Below are 18,078 nucleotides of genomic sequence, written 5' to 3' on the forward strand. Positions count from 1 at the left end.
AAGTGTCATCGAGGATACATAAATAGATAAAAATATAGATGATAGACAGATAGATACAGTAGATAGATAGATAGTCAGATAAATATAGACAGATAAAGATAGATATGAGATAGGTAGATAGATAGATATGAGATAGATAGATAGATATGAGATAGATAGGTAGGTAGATAGATAGATAGATAGATATGAGATAGATATGAGATAGATAGATAGATAGATATGAGATAGATAGATAGATAGATAGATAGATAGATAGATAGATAGATAGATAGATAGATATGAAGAGATAGATAGATAGATAGATAGATAGATAGATAGATTAATAAGTTTTTAAGAACGGTGTAGGTACCAAAGGTGGGACCCGCATCTATCAGACATTTAAGGCATATCCTATGGCATATATTTTTGTGAGACAGCCCCTTTAATATCAGAGATCCCAGACCCCCTAAAAATATTTAGACCCCCTATAATATTAGATACCAGACCAGACCCCTAAATATATTCAGACCTCAGACCCCCTATAATAATTTCACATCAGATAAAAAGAAAATTCAAAAGTATTCAGACCCCAGACCAGACTATATACTTATCCTCCTTGATCCTGGCTCCTATTCCGCTTTGGGCACCGCTGCACTTGGTCTTAACGCAATCCAGTATCAGGACGATGTGCGCGCCGCAGCTGAACAAGAGTCAGGAGCGAGGAGGGTAAGTATACAGGCCATTTTTTTATTTTATGCTGTGTCCTATTTTTAGCTTTCCTCCCCGGGAACTGGGTAGAAGCTAGAGGGAGGCTAAAAATAGGATGACTAGTAAAAGTGGGAGAGCTGACATGTCTCTACAAGTGGTATAATATTTCTGAAAGCTATCTTTTGCGGTGATAGGGGCGAGCGGCGAGGTCATGGATACCGGCGTGCAGATAGGCCTGGTAACACACACCTCCGCACATTCTGACTGATCTGTCATGAGAGGTAAATAGGAAATCAGGGCTGAGATTCCCGTGTGGACAGACAGTCCCGGGATTCCTTTGTCATGGGGGATTTCTCTTTCATAAGACCCTGTTAGTGCATCTTTGGTTTATTAATGAGGTTGTAATACAATTTTTCACAGCTGTAGACATGTGAAGCTGCCACGCAGACGGCAAACATTGTTCACCAGAAAAACATGTCGGGGGAGTAATAAAAAGTGGCGCAAAGGAAAACCCGACCAATCAGATCACAGCTTCCTTACTACAATTCACACATTGTCTTAGTTACCTTGGTGGCCATCCTTTGCACCCGTTCTATCTAGTTCAGCCATGTCCTTCTTATACACAGGTGCCCAAAATTATAGATAATATTCCATTTGTGATCTGACTAGTGATTTGTATAGAGGCAAAACTATGTTCTGGTCATGCCGCTTTTGATGCATCCCATGATTTTATTTGCCTTGGCAGCAGCCGCCTAGCACAGGTTGCTAAAGTTAACTTTACTGTACACCAATATCCCCAAATCTTTTTAAAGAGACTCTGTCACCACATAAGGAGATCGTTTACCTCGTAATATCGCGAGATTTCGTATCCGTTGCTGGAATCTCACAGAAAAGATTCAGAAGTGTCAGGATTCTGAGTACACATGACGTCCAGGCTGGATGGTCATGTGTATTCATTATCAGGACACTGTAGTAATGTTAGTGTTTGTGTATGAGGCTGCACATAGTGATATATCTATATCGCTAGTGCAGTGTAAATGAATGGAGAGGAGTGCATGATGCCGATTGGTCAGCGTCATGCACTCCTCTGTACAACGCCCACTTGGTCGAAAGTAAAAGTACGCCCACTTGGGCATTAAGAAAGCTCATTAGCATAAACCAAAATCGCTCCTAACGTTGTGAAAAAAGATCGTTTTTTAAAATTAAAAGCATTACTGTCACCTACATTACAGCGCCAATCTCCTTATGTAGGAGATAGGGCACTTATAATGTGGTGACAGAGCCTCTTTAAGTAACAATTTTACTCAGTGTTTTACCATTTAATGCATAATTGTAAAATTGTAACCTTACATTTATCCACATTAAACTTAATTTGCTATTGCTCTGCCCAATCCTCCAGCTTCACCAAATCCCTCTGTAACATTACATTATCCTCCTCTGTGTTGATTACTTTACAGAGTTTAGTATCATCCTCAAATACTGACATTATATTCTGTAAACCCTCTACAAGGTCATTAATAAACATATTAAAAAGAAGAGGATTAGGATTGGGCAGCAGCTTCACGCGTTAGATAGAGGTGTGGGTATTCCATATAGAGAAGTGACGTGAAACGCTCCGGAGATTGTCAGATATACAGTTTATAATCTGTTCAGGCCTCTCTCTCGCTGTTACAGTAACACTCTGGGGGTATTTTTAGAGCGCGGCGCTGATTCACAGTCTATAAATACAGGACTGGTGCGGCCAGAGGAATTCCCACTAATTATATGGACAAAAAAAGTGATTCTCTGTTCTGTGCGACCTTATAACTTTGTAGGTATTTGCATAAACTTGGCTTCTGTGTTTATTCTTACAGTCCTTGAATGTGGTTCCCATCCACATTTGCAGAAGGAAAATCCGTAGCGGAATAGAGTAGTAGCGAAGCCGATAAGATTTAAACAAATCTCATCCACACGCTGCAGGAAAATTTCCGGGCAAATCTTAGGGATCTGCCAGGTACTACGTCTAGGTATACTCCTGGGATTAATCAATCCACACCTGAGGCCAGACCTGTTAGACTGACACCGTCTCCCACCAACCAGGGTGGCAGGCTCAGGAGTGGGAGAGCCTATCGCGGCCTGGTCAGTCGGAGTTAGCTCCGCCCCCTGTCCTTTATTACCTGCCGTGTTCTCTTCCTCAGTGCTTGTAATTCTTCTGGATTCCTGGCCCCACTGCTGCTTGCTCCAGCCTGCTTCTGCCGTGCTTCTGCCTTGCTGCAGTTCCGCTTTACCTGCTTCGCTTTGCCCCTGGCTTGCTTCCTTCTCCGTGCTCACATTGGTATACTCCACTTCATCCTGGTCCTGACTATTCGTTCACTGCTCCGTTTCCTCACGGCGTTCTGTGGGTTACTGCCCCTTCCCTTGAGTGTTCCCTGTTTGTTCTCCCGTGCACTTAGACAGCGTAGGGACCGTCGCCCAGTTGTACCCCGTCGCCTAGGGCGGGTCGTTGCAAGTAGGCAGGGACAGGGCGGTGGGTAGATTAGGGCTCACTTTCCCTTCACCTCCTTCCTGCCATTACAGCAAAAATGCAGATTTTTAAGTCCGCAGCACGACAATTTCTGCTGTGGAAAGTGCATGGATTTGTTGCAGATTTTCCGTATTGAATTCAATGGGGAAGAAGAAATCCGTAATTAAGTCCTGTTGGTGATTCTGCTGTAGATTACATACAGATCTGCAGCCAAAAAGGAAGCTTAAAGGCTATGTACACCTTTGAAAAATATTTTGCATTAGAGAGGGGGCGCCCCCCTCCGACAGCTCATTGGCGGCCCCAGAACGTGATCGAGTTGTCATGGCAGCCCAGGAACTGAATGAAGTTCCCCAGGTCTGCCTTCACTCTGCTTCTGTTAAGCCCTGCCTGTGGCTTAACAGAGAAAAATGACCATGTTGCTGGTTCAAGTCCCCTAGGGGGACTAATAGATTGTGTAAGAAACAGTTAAATATAGTTTTTAGTAGTGAATTTAAAAAAAAAATAATAATTAAAAGTTAAAAAAGTTATGTAAAAAAAAAAAAACAACAAAAAAACAAAATTGGTATCGCTACATCCATAAAGGTCCGAACTATTACAATATATCATTATTTAATGCGCGCGGTGAACGCCGTAAAAAGAAAAAAATATATAAAAACGCCAGAATCTCTGCTTTTGGTCACCTTAGAGGTGAAATCTGTTTTTAATAAAAAGTGATCAAAAAGTTGTATGTTCCAAAAAATAGTACCTATAAAAACCACAGCTCATGCCGCAAAAAATAAGCCCTAACACCGCTCAATCGATGAAAAAATAAAAATGTTATGGTTTTCAGAATATGGAAAAAAAACCAGACACGAGCGCTTCAGCTGCTCCGTTTTAGCGATTGGTGGGGGTCTCAGTGCTCGGACCCCCACCAATCCAAACTTCTGACATGTCACTATGACATGTCAGAAGTTTGTCAAACGTTTAGCTACACTTTAAAGATACCTTTAGGTGGAGTGCCTCTTTAAGTGGAATTATTCTGATTTAAATAATTTTATATTTTCCCTTTGCAGCGTATTAAAGAGGACAGCATCATTGACAAAGTAAAAGTAATAAACGTTGGAGACCACATCGAGTCCATTAACGGGAAGAACATAGTAGGGTCACGCCATTATGAAGTTGCCAAGATGTTAAAAGAGCTGGAGAAAGATAAGACGTTCACCCTGAAATTAATAGAGCCCTTAAAAGCATTCGGTGAGTTCTGCATTTTACATTGTGTTTGTCACTCGGAGAAGCAATAATAGGAAGAATGTTTTATCCAACAGAATTTTTACTGGTTGTAATATTGCTTATTAATACCTGGAAACTGTCAACAAGCTGCTGTTTGTAGATATGTTCTTCTTATTATGTGTTATTTACACAGGTGTATGACAGGCCATCGTACATGCTGTTTATTTCATGCTAAAATCCTTAATTTTTGGCCAAAAATATACATTTACACAAACTGTATACCTATGTAAATTAAACGTAACTGTGAATGCCCAATGGTATAGTTCTTTGATTGACCTATGAATCTGATTGGTTCATTAACACATTTGTAACCCCTAGCATCCAGATCATTAACATATGAGTACCCAATACCAAAGTATTAGATGCTCATATCTTAATTGGACTATATGGATATTAATGATTTATATGTTACTGAGCAGAGCAATCTTGGATCTTCACAAAAAACATCAATTGAATTAAAACACAGCCAGATTTGGATCCATCAACAGTAGCCGTCCTGCATGTTGATGGTTTCCAGGTAGAAACAGTTCATTTTTTTCAACACAGCAAAGAGTAAAAAATGAACTGAACAATAAACAAAAACAATTAGTTATTTAGAAGGTATATTAAAAATGTGCTCTGCTTACTATACATCCCAGAAATAATTTATGCAAACTGGCGGTGGTTACCAGTTATCAGTACGTGTAATACACAATGGTCCCAGCCAGAGGTCCTGGACACACTTTCCCTTCTCCTCCACAGAATAAGACTCCTGTCACTGACACGTGGGGTCTGACTCAGGAGTAGTAACACATCAGGAGTATTATGTAGGCCGGGGATATTGCCAAGTAAGGGAAAGTAGTTTGCAGATCCAGATGACGACAATGTGTGCGTCCGCTGCTATGATTGTGGAGCTGTTGGGGAGGATTTTATGTGTTTTGATTTTGTTCCAGTAGCAGGGGGTGAGCTGGTGACGAGAGAATAGGACCTATATAGACTTGCACAGAATTAGCAGAACTGAGTTTGTCATTTAAAGACGACCTGTCACCTCTACTGACTTCAACAGGATAGGCGATAAATGTCTGATCGCAGAGGTCCCCACGATCACTAGAGGGAGGAGGAGCTTAAATGGAGCAGAGCACGAGTATACTTGTCCTGCACTCCATTCAAGCTCCTCCTCGTGGGGTGCAGTGAGGAGGAATGGGGGTACAGGACCCCCATTCTAGTGAACCAGCGATTAGTAATTTATTACCTATTGAGTAAATACCTGCGAGTCTGAAAAGAATGGCCGAAATCGCCCGCCATTGATTTCCATGGGAGGCAGAGGCGTTTTTTTTTCTAGCTGCGGCTTCCGTCTCTGACCTCCCATTGAAATCAACGGGGGGACGGGACGGGGACGACAGAAAAAACATGCAGGGTTTGCTTCTGAGCGGTTTTTTTTTGCCCGTGGCTCTTGTTTAAGCTTCATTGGCCGCAGGCGAAAAACGCTGCCAGAAAACTCAGAGAAAAAGTGCAGGCAGTTCAAAATCTGCCTCAAAATTCCTGGAGGAATTCTGAGGCAGATTTTTTCCTGCCTGCAAACAACTCTAATGGGGTTATCTAACGTAAAAGCATTTATTAGTGCAGGGGATGGTATAAAATAATAACCAGGTACTCACTACCTAAAAATGCCTTCCCTCTCCGCCCCAATCTCCCCCAACCTGGAAGCCCCTGCAGAGGTCTCGTGCTGTTCATTGGTCACGTGCAGCTGCAGCCAGTTACGTGATTATTTGATACCATCTCCTGCTCTAATAAAATTTTTTAGAACCCCTTTGAGATTTAGGGTATGTTCACACGCACTAATTACGGACGTAATTCGGGCGTTTTTGCCCCGAATTACGTCCGAAAATAGCGCCTCAATAGCGTTGACAAACATCTGCCCATTGAAAGCAATGGGCAGACGTTTGTCTGTTCACACGAGGCGTATATTTACGCGCCAAATGACAAATGACGGCGCGTAAATAGACGCCCGCGTCAAAGATGTGACCTGTCACTTCTTTGGCCGTAATTGGAGCCGTTATTCATTGACTCCAATGAATAGCAGCGCCAATTACGTCCGTAATGGACGCGGCATTCAAGCGCCTGCACATGCCGTTACGGCTGAAATTACGGGGATGTTTTCAAGCGGAAACATCCCCGTAATTTCAGCCGTTACGGACGCTGTCGTGTGAACATACCCTTAGCCAAGCCTTCAGGTGGCTGATGTGCCCCGTGTGACTGTACAGGGCGATCACCTCTAAGACTGGCTCTTTTTGGGGATATAAACTGGTCTCTAAGGTATCTATTGCCTACCAACACCTCATAATGTATCTAAACTGTTATGCTTGGACTTGTAGTTCCCCAGAAGTTGCAAAGCCACAGTATTCTTGAAAAAAGTGAAGGGCAAACGTCTGCCATGGGGCAATATGACCCATGGTCACTAAACCTCCTAAATCTGTAGAGTTTGTAATGATTTTGCGTCTGTCTGTTTTGTTTCGAGCGGGCATCCTCGGCATTATTACATACGTTTTTCCACTATACACATTGTATACATATAGGATCTGCTGGAAACGGCAAACAGGGGACACATGGCATTAAAAGTAACGTGAGGCCCCCATAATGTTGCAGTTTGACCACCAATTCTCTAAGGCCACATGCAAACGACTGCATTGGTTTTGCGATCCGCAAATCCACGGGTCCGTAGCGGTCCACCGAACCGTGAAAAACCTTGCTGCGCATTCGTGTGTTATCCGGACTGGAATGCAATTGCGGACTGTAAAATGACTTGTCCTGAGTTTTGGCGGTCCGCAATTGCGGCCCCTGCACCGATCCGTGTAAATCATGGTCGTGTGCACGGGGCCATAGAAAATAATGGCTCAGCAATTTATCCGCAAAAATGCGGATGAATTGCGGCCGCAAAAATACGGTCGTGTGAATGAGGCCTCAACGCTCCTACAGCTATTGCCTTGTAAACACTATGATGCTGGGACTTGTAGTTCGACAGCAGCCGGTGGGCTACACCCTTCCCAAGCCCATTGCTGTGCCTGGGGGGGGGACAGGTCTTGGGTTTTCTGCTGTTGTTGGAGGGAACAACATACATTTGGTGAGCAGAGTAACCAGTAAGATGATCCCTGAAGAAAGACGAGAAGGGAAATGGATAGAAAAGATACTGAAAAGTGTATGTGCCTGATAAGTGTGGAGGGAGTCAGGTTCTCAGGAGGACGGGGGTGAAACACACCAAGATCAAAGTTCAGAAAAACAACAGTACGACGAGGGCTGATCACTGCACAAGAGCCATGTCCTAGGCGTGCGGAGACGAAACGCCACAAGTCACTGGGCAGGGGGTAAACGATGCCAGAGCAGTCACTGGATCGCCAGGCGCGCTGCTCATACCGCATCCTCCATGCATTACTGTGTGATTATAACACTATCAGGGGTTTTATGGAATAAACACTAATAGATACTAATGGAGGAATTTATTGATTAAACGGCTCAGAAGTCCCAATTTCCGGTGAAAATTGCGACTTTTGTGCCGTTTACGTCGCTCACGGCAATTTCATAAAGAGTGGGTGGAGCTTAGTTGAAAGGGGAGGCTGCCATGTCCCGACAAATTGACTATAATTTATGCCAGAAACTGGCGTCAATTATAGCGGAAATCTGCGCCAGCTCCAAGTTGTGGAAAACGTAGTCCAGTTTATTGACCCAAATTGGGTAAATTTGGGTACATATTTTAAAATGCTATATTCAGTTTAAGGGTATGTTCACACGGCTTATTTTCAGCCGTTTTTCAGGCCGTAAACGCCCCGAAAAACGGCTGAAAATACGGAAGCTGAACGCCTCCAAACATCTGCCCATTGATTTCAATGGGAAAAATGGCTGGTTAAAAATACGCCCCGTAAAAAAGAAGCAGCGTGTCACTTCTTGAGCCGTTTTTGGAGCCGTTTTTCATTGTGTCAATAGAAAAACAGCTCTAAAAACGGCCGTAAAAAACGCATCAAAAAACACTCGATGCTTAAATAGCGGCCGAAAATCACAGGCTGTTTTCCCTTGTATTTTACAGCCGTTTTTTGTTTAGCGTGTGAACATAGCCGTAGGAAGCCGCAGGGAAATCCGCACCAAATGGTGCAGTGCGGATTTACCGCTATGGATAAAATAAAATCCTTATACTCACAAAAATATACACGGAATTGAAGTCATTCTGCGGATTTCCACTGGAGATTTCACCCCTTGAATATAGACCCCCATGACACGGGACGGAAATGCTGCAGATTTTCTGTGTGGATTTGCGCATGAGAAATCCGCAGTGGATTACAGTACCAGCGATGTGGAGGAGAATTTAACAAATCACATCTACATGCTGTGGAACATTTTCTGCACGGAAATTGGAGCATATTCATTCTGTTACTGACGTTTAATGCAAATTTCCAAGTTTTCAATGTGGGAGTGAAATCCACGCTGAATCCACAGCAAAATCCACACTAATATCCACACGTAACACATGCGGATTCGCGGCAGATTTTTTCTGCTATGCGTGGACGCAGCCTCACAATCCAGCAACTATAAAGTTATTTTAATGCCGGATTACAGGACATGGCAATAAGTTCTTCACTAAGTATTTGGTTTGACGCTCTGCTCATAGAAGGCTGAGGCTATCACACGCTAAAGTAAAAACTGCTGTAAAATACGGAGCTGTTTCAAAGGGAAAACAGCCTCTGATTTTCAGCCGTTTTTAAAGCATCAAACGTTTTTTTGATGTGTTTTTTGGAGTTGTTTTTTGGAGCTGTTTTTGGAGCTGTTTTTTTGGAGCTGTTTTTGCAGCTGTTTTTCTATTGACACAATGAAAAACGGCTCCAAAAACGGCTCAAGAAGTGACATGCACTTCTTTTTACAGGGCCTTTTTTTTATGCGCTGTTTTTTCAAACGGCCGCGTAAAAAATGCCGTCTGAACCAAACGTTGTTTTTCCCATTGAAATAAATGGGCAGATGTTTGGAGGCGTTCAGCTTCCGTTTTTTCACTTGTTTTTCTTTTCGAGGCATTTACGCCCCGAAAAAAACACAGTCTGTGAACATAGCCTCAAAGGATAACTAAACGTTCATAGGGACATGTCGCTAAAACGAAGCAGCAGAAGCGTTCGTGTGAGCGCTCAGCTGCTTCGTTTCTCTTCTGTGTTTTTTTCCGGAAAGTCGATGTATCGGAGTACGGGCTCATAGACTTTCTATTGAGCCCGTACTCCGATACATTGATTTGCGGAAAAAGCCGAACAGACACGAAGCGGCTGAGCGCTCACACGAACGCTTCAGCTGCTTCGTTTTAGCGATTGCTGGGGGTCTCAGTGCTCGGACCCCCCACCAATACAAACTTCTGACATGTCCCTATGACATGTCAGAAGTTTATCGAACGTTTTGTTACACTTTAATTAATGACATTAATGTAAAAAAACAAAAACATATAAAAGCAATCTTTTCATCTAAAAACGTGCGTGCTAAAATGGCACATGTGTGCACAGGGCGTTAATCACCTATCACCTCTATCTTCTTGCAATCTTTCATCTTCCTCTTTTTTATGTCCTTGACAAATAAAAAATATCTTTACAGGCGTTATCAGAAAAAAAAACAAAAACACTTTTTTTTCTGGACTGCTATTTTGCATTTTGTCCACTAGGTGGAGCTGTAAGCTTGCGGTAAACGCTTGGATTTCTTGGATGAGTTTGTGGCGCACAGAACAACATTCGCTGCCAATTAGCGCCAGCTCCTGTGTTTATTAGAGGGGATTTGTCTGATTTAGAAACTGAACAAGTAACATAAAGGGCATGTTTTGATAAATAGAATCTAGTAACAGGGGAACAATGTAACATTCTGCTAATACACTAATGTTCACCCTTCGTTATTTGCTGCATGAGATTCCTGTTTAATTAGATCAGTGTTGGCATTTGCGGAGTACATGGCGGTAGCAGCGTTTCCTTTCTGCATGAATGTAAATTCAATTAGTACCTGTTCTTACAATGACAGCAATGTTACCGGGACGTTTTATACTATTCATAGGCGATTTAAAGCTCCCGTGTGGCACCCTGATTCTTACTCATTGCCAATGTCAGTCATTAAAAGGGATTTCATCCGAAAATCGGGAAAAAAATTACTAGTAAAAATAAATCTTTGAATTCTCCTCTTGTTTGACCCCCTTCCGGCGCAGCAAAGTACGTACAGTGATGTCTGGGGTACAGGAGCGGTGCCCGCAGCGGTGAGATTCAGCCGTATTGTACATCTGACATGCCGCTGATAACTCCAATCATTGCTGTTTAACCCCTTAGAAGACACGGCCAATTGCGGCCTCTAAGGCTAGAGCGGCACGGCGACTTTGGTAGTGTCATATGAATATCGCAATATCGCAATGCGAAAGTAATGATTGTGAATGTAGTTGTGTTACGACATGTGACATGACAGTCGCAAATAATCCAAACCTCCTGATTACAAGTCACACTTCATTTTGCCTGTATAGAGTGTAACGTAAGTTGCTGCTGTGACTCGTTTGCGACATGTCAGTGACGTTTTTTTTTGGGGGTGTCCTTTGGATGTCAAAATTTCCAAATTGCAAATAGTCGTGAGACGAAGTCGCACAGAAATCGCAAACGTTTTTTGTGTGACCTGATGTTGCGCAATCAAGGTTGCTGTGTATCTCTAAGTGGTTTGAAAGCGTTAGCGGCTCCGTGTGTCAGCCCATCAGGGCGCTTTTATTGTGCGAGAACATAAAAAAACGGAACATATTTGGTATCGCCGTAAACCTTAACAACTTGTAGAATAACGTTATCTTATTAGGCTTTGTTCACACGGCGTTTAAAAAAACCAGACGTGTAAATACAGGCTTTTTTTTAACGTGTTTTTGACGCGTTTTGTGCATGTTTTTGGTGCGTTTTTTGGCGCGTAATTAGAACTCCCGTTGACTATGGGAATAATGCGCATTTTCAGCAAGTTTTACTCGTCAAGAATTGACCTGACTTCTTTTTTACACTACACATTTTTTAAACACGAGCGTGAAAAAAAACTGCGTCATATGCACTACAATGCGTTTTCCCATTTAAAGCATGCGTTTTTGATGCGTTTCTCAGCGTTTCTCAGCGCGATAAACGCGTCACATACGCGCCGTGTAAACAAGGCCTTATTTATATATGGTGAATGGCGTAACAAACTGACAAAATACTATGGCGGTATTGTTATTTTAATCCATTACCACCTCATATGAATAAAAGTTAATCAATAAATTATACGTACCCCAAAATGGTGCCATTATAAAATACAACTTGTCCCGCAAAAATCAAATCCTATGTCGAAGGCAAAAGCGGCATAGAGAGTGCAGGCAGATTTTTCTGCCAGAAAATAAACTCTGTGTGAACAGGGTCTTATGGCGTTGGTTCACAGTATTGCAGCCTTCTCCCATTGAACTGAATCTTTGGATGTAATACGTTGAACCGCCACTAGGGGCGTGTTGGCGATTCACAGTGTGAGCAGTAAATGAAGATGAAGCAGCGCTCGTATGAGCCCTGCGGCCCCTTCAAAAGAGCCGATCTGCGGGATGCCGGGAGTCGGACCCCGACTGATCAAATATTGATGGCCTATTCTGAGGACAGGCCATCAATTTTTTGGGACTGGACATATGAAAATGGTTATGATGCTTTTAAAATTGTGGATGGTTTGAAATTCTGATTTCCGCTCTTCTGGGGAGACAGAGGCTTAAATCACTGTCTGTGGGAGTCCAGGAAAATGATACCGGACACTTACAGAATGCTGAGAAATGAAGGGACAGCTGGAAGCGGCTAAGAACCTCATTTATCGTGATGTGAACAGTTCCGCGAGTCATGTCAGTGGATACAGGACGCTACTATTCGTCTTGCATCTTAAAGGAACACTCCAGATAAAACTGATACACTGGGAAGATTTATTAAGCAAAATGCGTCAGAATTCTGGCAGAAATTGCGGCAAAAAAAGTGGCATACATGGTACGCGCCAAATTTATTATGTGTTTTAGATATTTTGTGCACTTTTCTTGACAGATTTCAAGTGTCTAGGTAAAGGGGTATGGATAAGGGGAGCTGCAAAATGCACCAGATATATTGTTTTTTTACCGGTGTAAGGCACGACAGCCAAGGGGTGGCATAAGGAAGAGAAAGTGTCTAGTGGGTGGCGCCAAATTTATCACACAGTGTGATCTATTGTAATAATGTTGTTTGTTTGCATAGGAGCTGTATACACCAAACGGTAGGAGATTTTTAATCCAGACCATTTGCAAAGTTGTTTTATTTTTTATTTTCGATGAATTGGAACAACAATAATAATAAAAAAATGAGTTGCAAATGTATACATCCCCTTTAAGCTCAAGAATAAAATGAGCGGAGCAGTTTAGGGGTGGAGAAGTTTGACAGTACACAAATCGAGCTATTGATAATATTCGTTGTAAAGAAGTAAAATTAATTAAAGCATAAAGTAAAAAATAAAAGCAAAGAAATAAAAAAAAAACATAAAATTCTTGTAAATGTTCAGTTTTTTACAAAAATTGCAGAGTTCAGTACTAAAATATTCCCATTCGCTTCCTGACTTGTTATTGCACTGACATATAAGAGGTTATGCTGGGGCTGCTGAGCACGATACGGTTACTTTATTCTTCATGGGTGGTTTCGCAACGACAAAAATGTGTTTGCCAGGGGCACGCTGCCCGCTTCCTTATAAGACTTTGTAGCCCTGTTCTGTGGAAGGATTTGAAAGACCTGACCATGTGACGATTCTGCGCCCCCGGGCCGTACTAGTTGTAATAATTATTACATATGTCGGCTTTATTCCAATCACATCTCAGCTTTCCTGTATTGATTTCTACAGTCAGGTTCGCGCTATGATAGTGCCCTATTTATTATATGACAGCATTATGGGGGCTATACATCTTATCTACTGAACCTTTAAAGGGGACTCCAGGACTAGAAACCCTCAGCTGATTTCTTTCAAAAACAGCGCCACATTTGTTCACATGTTGTGTATGGTATTGCAGCTCAATCCCATTCATTCTAATGGAGCTGAGCTGCAATACCAGACACAACCCATTGACAGGTGTGGCGCTGTTCTGAAAGAAAGCAGCCATACTCTTCTAATCTACCGGTCTTTATTGGAAACCGCTTCATAATATTTGTCCTATGGTAATGTTACATTGGAACGGTCACCTGATAATTATTTATACTGTAGCTCTTATTAGTTACAAGTGAACTGGAATATATTGTGGAATTACTTTAATATTGATGGCTGAACCTTAGAATAATGGGGGTCCAACTCCTGGCACCTCCGTCGATCCGCGGAATAAAGGGCCCCCTTCAGGCACAGCACAATGCACACAGTTGTGGCTGTGTCTAGTACTGCAACTCAGTCCCATTCACTTGAATTCACTATGGTGCCCTGTCTGGGTGAACATTCAAGGAGATGCAGCACTCACTGGAGCAGCATGGCCCCTACATTCAGCGAATCGGTGGAGATGCCAGATGTCGGGCTACCACAGATTAAATATTGATGATCTATCCTAATGGTAGGCCTTCAATATAATAGTTCCAAAATCCCCTTTACAGAAGACCTCCAGTGGAAACACAACTTTCCATGTCTGCACCCCCACCTGACTGTATACCACACTCTACACTTTTATATATACTGTACTTACTTTTTGAACTGCTGCCTTGTCTGTACTTTAAAAAAGCCTCCATCTTGATTCTTAGATTTCCCCAGCTTTCTCTTCCTCTCTGCTTTGCTATCAATCCCATGATGCTTCAGCAGAGCATCACATGACCAGCTAAAGACCATACCATTTTTGCATGCTGGGGGACACTGTGATTATCATTCTCTCTATATTCTCCTAAATAAGTTGAGAAACCATAAGTATACAGACAGGGAGGCTGCACTATGTTCTTCTCCACCTGTGTGACAGGATCCTGTCTAAGTATGAGTGGTGGCAGATGATAGAAGTTTCTGTTCCCCCTGTGTAATACTAATGTGGTACAGGAACTGCTGAAGCCTGTGATGGGTGACGCATAAATCTCCATAGACTCAAGTAGAGAAAGCGTGTCACCGAGCCTGATCCACACTGCTGCTAAGCAACCGTCCCTGTCAGATATATAGAGATAAATAACAGGTGAGAGACGGACACATGGAATACATAATGGAGCACATGGGAAAGTTTAGTTTTAACTGGAGTGTCCCTTTAATCACTGAATTAAGAAAAAATATTCTACCTTTCTAGTATATGTTGTGTTTCAATTCCTCACAATTTTCAACATATCTGCTGGCTGCCAGTGAATGGAGACATTCTTGTTTTCATCCACAATCTGAAAACCCAGCAGGATTTAAGGCCTTATACACACTGATTTTTTCAGGCAGATTCCGCCACGGAAACCACCCCAAAATCAGTGTGAAAACGCCTACAAAAGCGTCCCATTAATTTCAATGGGAAACCGCCCCGTTGTTCACATAGGGTGGCATTTTTCTACGCGGTTTTCAAAACAGCGGCGCTGAAGAAAGTGCTTTGTCAGTTCTTAGAGACAGAAACGGTAGTTATTCCGCCTTGACATTTTTCCAATTAAGTCAAACGGTCAAAACCGTGCCATGAAACCAAAAAGCCTCAAATAAACTGTTAAAAAAAACAAAATGTAAAAACTGCTTCAAAAACACATCTGTTTTAGATTTAGATTCCATGTGGGATTTTTCTGCCTCAAATTTACTCTGTGTGAACATACCCTAACACTTCTCACAGCTGAGAGTTTGCTACAATTGTATCCATTTTTAGACAATCCTCTGTGAGCTAAAAACATCATCAGAACTCATCTCTCCTTCTCTCTGTTCCTGATTTTGCTGCATTGTATCAGTCTGGATTCCAAGCTGTTTACCTCACAGAGGATACAAATGTAGCAAACCCTCAGCAGTGGGAAGTTTTAGTTCTGTGTGGCTTTTCAGCCTCTGACTATAAGAAAGTTCCTGTTTATAAAAGTTCTATCTTCTTCTAACCTTCCAACCCTGAATCTTCCATGTTTGATATATTTGGACTTCTTCCTTGGTAATAATCACTTGCCACATCACTAGACATATTTGTTAAAGATGTTTCCAGAGGTCGGAAATTTCACAATATTTAATCCTTACAGCATGTCCTGCGTTTCTTAATATAGTAGAAATACAATCAAATCAATCATATTGTGTTCCTGTAAATTCCCACTTTACGGGAATAGATAAAGCCTCAGATCTCCAATCACACGTTCTACACGACTCCATCTGTACTTGGCCCTGGCACAATGTGGGTGACCCAACAACATGCAACAACCTGCGCTCTGTTATTACACCTGTCGTTGTGGTCACGAGTCATGAGGCACTTTATAAACAATGTAAAACTCAGGTTCATTCAATCCGCTTCCTCTATTACTTTTTAGGAGGTGGCACATTACATTTTGCCTCCTGTGCATGTATGAATCCTGCCCTAGTGTACGATACAAAAATATATAGTGTAGATTACTGCCACCTAGTGGTTATAGGTAGAATTACAAGTAAAGCTGGCCATAGACTGTAGGTGAGACACCTGACCCTCCCTTGAAACTTTATATTTTTTGTTGTGTAGGAAATTGACGGAACGCAAGCACACGTTTTACTACAAATTATTAGATATCCTAAACTACCATTAAGTTTTCCACTTTAGCTACCGATATGGTTATTTCTGGGTAAAAGCGGTTGTACAGGATTGGAAAAACATAGCAGCTTTTTTCCTCACAAATAGCGACACACCTGTCCATTGGTTATGGCAGCTTAGCACCATTGAAGTGAATGGGGTTGAGATGTAATACCACACACAAACTGTAGATGGTGTGGTGCTGTTTTGGAAAAAAGCAGCCATGTTTTTTTTAACCCTGAACATCCTCTTTAACGTTTGATTTTAGAATAATTTATTTTTAAAGTAAATTTAAACTACGAGGAAACATTATACCAACCAACAATGCAGGTGAGAGGCCTAGGCCTGTTTATAAACCCCTAAAAGTAAATTTCCATATATTATCATCATATTTTTTTTTATGTCCAACATTCTGTGCTGATTAATTTCTTAGAGTATCTTCTTAGCAGTCGGAGCTCCGTTTTTCTAAGAGAGAGCTCCCAATCCCTTGCATAGCCATAGAGTTAAATAATATCATTCTATCCATCTACAACCACCACTAGGGGGAGCTTAAACGCTTACTGCATACTGCCCGTGTAATAAAACAGTATCCGGTAATCTCCTAAGCTCCCCCTAGTGGTGACTACAAGAAACTAGAATTTTGTCATTAATGTCAATGCAGGGGATTTTTAGAGCTCTGTGTCCGGAAAATGGAGCTCTGGCCACCTTAAACATATATTTAAAAATTAAACATGGTGTAAAAAGGTGGACATTCTTTTTAAAGAGGCAGTAAACGTGTCCAGGCCTTTTACAAAAAGGATATCTAAAAAGTCATAGTTAGGCTTTTCGCCACCCGTAGCAAAGGTTCAATTCTGTGTCCTAGCCTTTTATCGAAATATCCTGGCCAAGGTAGAATGGCTTGTTGGAACCCATCCTGGCATCCAGCACGGGGGGCACATGACCCACCAGTCTCTTCCTAGCTGCCCCCTGCAAAATTAAATCTTGTTACAGTCTTGTCTTTAGCGTAGTCACAACTTCTAAAATAATTCTCATATTCTTTGTTTTGCCAGAAATGATTGAGCCAAGATCAAAAGGTGGAAAAACAACAGAAGGTAAAATTTCCACCGGACGAGAGACCCTCCGGTTGAGATCTAAGGGTCCTGCCACCGTGGAAGAAATGGTGAGTCTTGTCTCTGTTTATTATTCTCCAGGATGTGAATGTCTATACACTGTCACTGCGGAGGAAATGAGCACCGTCTTCCTCCACAGCCTCCTCATTCATTCAGCCTCTGGATATGGCGTCTTATAAGATGTTTACTTTGTAGTCGCCCCTTTTGTTAAGGGTCCTCCACCTCTAGGTCAGCTGCTTATAAACATCATAATCCAGTCATATAATTCATAGATGTGTATGGGAGTTCTCAGCACTGGAGATATGTGAGATATCTAAGGATTTACTGTCAGTCACCCCATTGAAGAACACTACAGGCAGCCTGACATGGTTGATAACAGGGAACAGTAGATTATCTTTAACTTTCCATTATCCCTTTAATTGAACCATTATTGCGAATGTGAGACTATGTTACATTTTACAATCATTTATCTAAATAGTTTCATTACATTTTTACAAATACTCGATGTGTCCTCATACGAAATACAAGTGCGGCACGTCCACCTCTCCGCCAACCTACAAAGATTTATAAACTCCTGGAGCAAAATGCTTGGTAGACATCAACAAACCGGGACACCCCCACCTATTAATGCCTCCCCCTACAAAACAATATACTGTATATATTATCTTTATGTAAATAATTTATTTTAATTTTACATACATAATTAATAGTAGCAACTTGTCCAATTTACCAATTTAATTGTACTCTGTGATCTATCTATCTATCTATCTATCTATCTATCTATCTATCTATCTATCTATCTATCTATCTATCTATCTATCTATCTATCTATCTATCTATCT

At 41.8% G+C, this 18,078-nt stretch overlaps 1 protein-coding gene across 1 annotated transcript in view; it reads left to right on the top strand.

The window, feature by feature from the left end:
* The window catches only part of GIPC2 (GIPC PDZ domain containing family member 2), a 58,829-nt gene that overhangs the window by 22,689 nt on the left and 18,062 nt on the right, over window positions 1-18,078 (top strand). The window contains exons 3-4 of the mRNA XM_075832887.1: window positions 4,243-4,423; window positions 17,177-17,286. Of these exons, the coding sequence (XP_075689002.1) occupies window positions 4,243-4,423; window positions 17,177-17,286 (291 nt within the window). The remainder of the gene's footprint in view (window positions 1-4,242; window positions 4,424-17,176; window positions 17,287-18,078) is intronic.

This window comes from Rhinoderma darwinii, chromosome 7 (genome assembly GCF_050947455.1).
Source record: "Rhinoderma darwinii isolate aRhiDar2 chromosome 7, aRhiDar2.hap1, whole genome shotgun sequence".
Taxonomy (NCBI): Eukaryota; Metazoa; Chordata; class Amphibia; order Anura; family Rhinodermatidae; genus Rhinoderma; species Rhinoderma darwinii.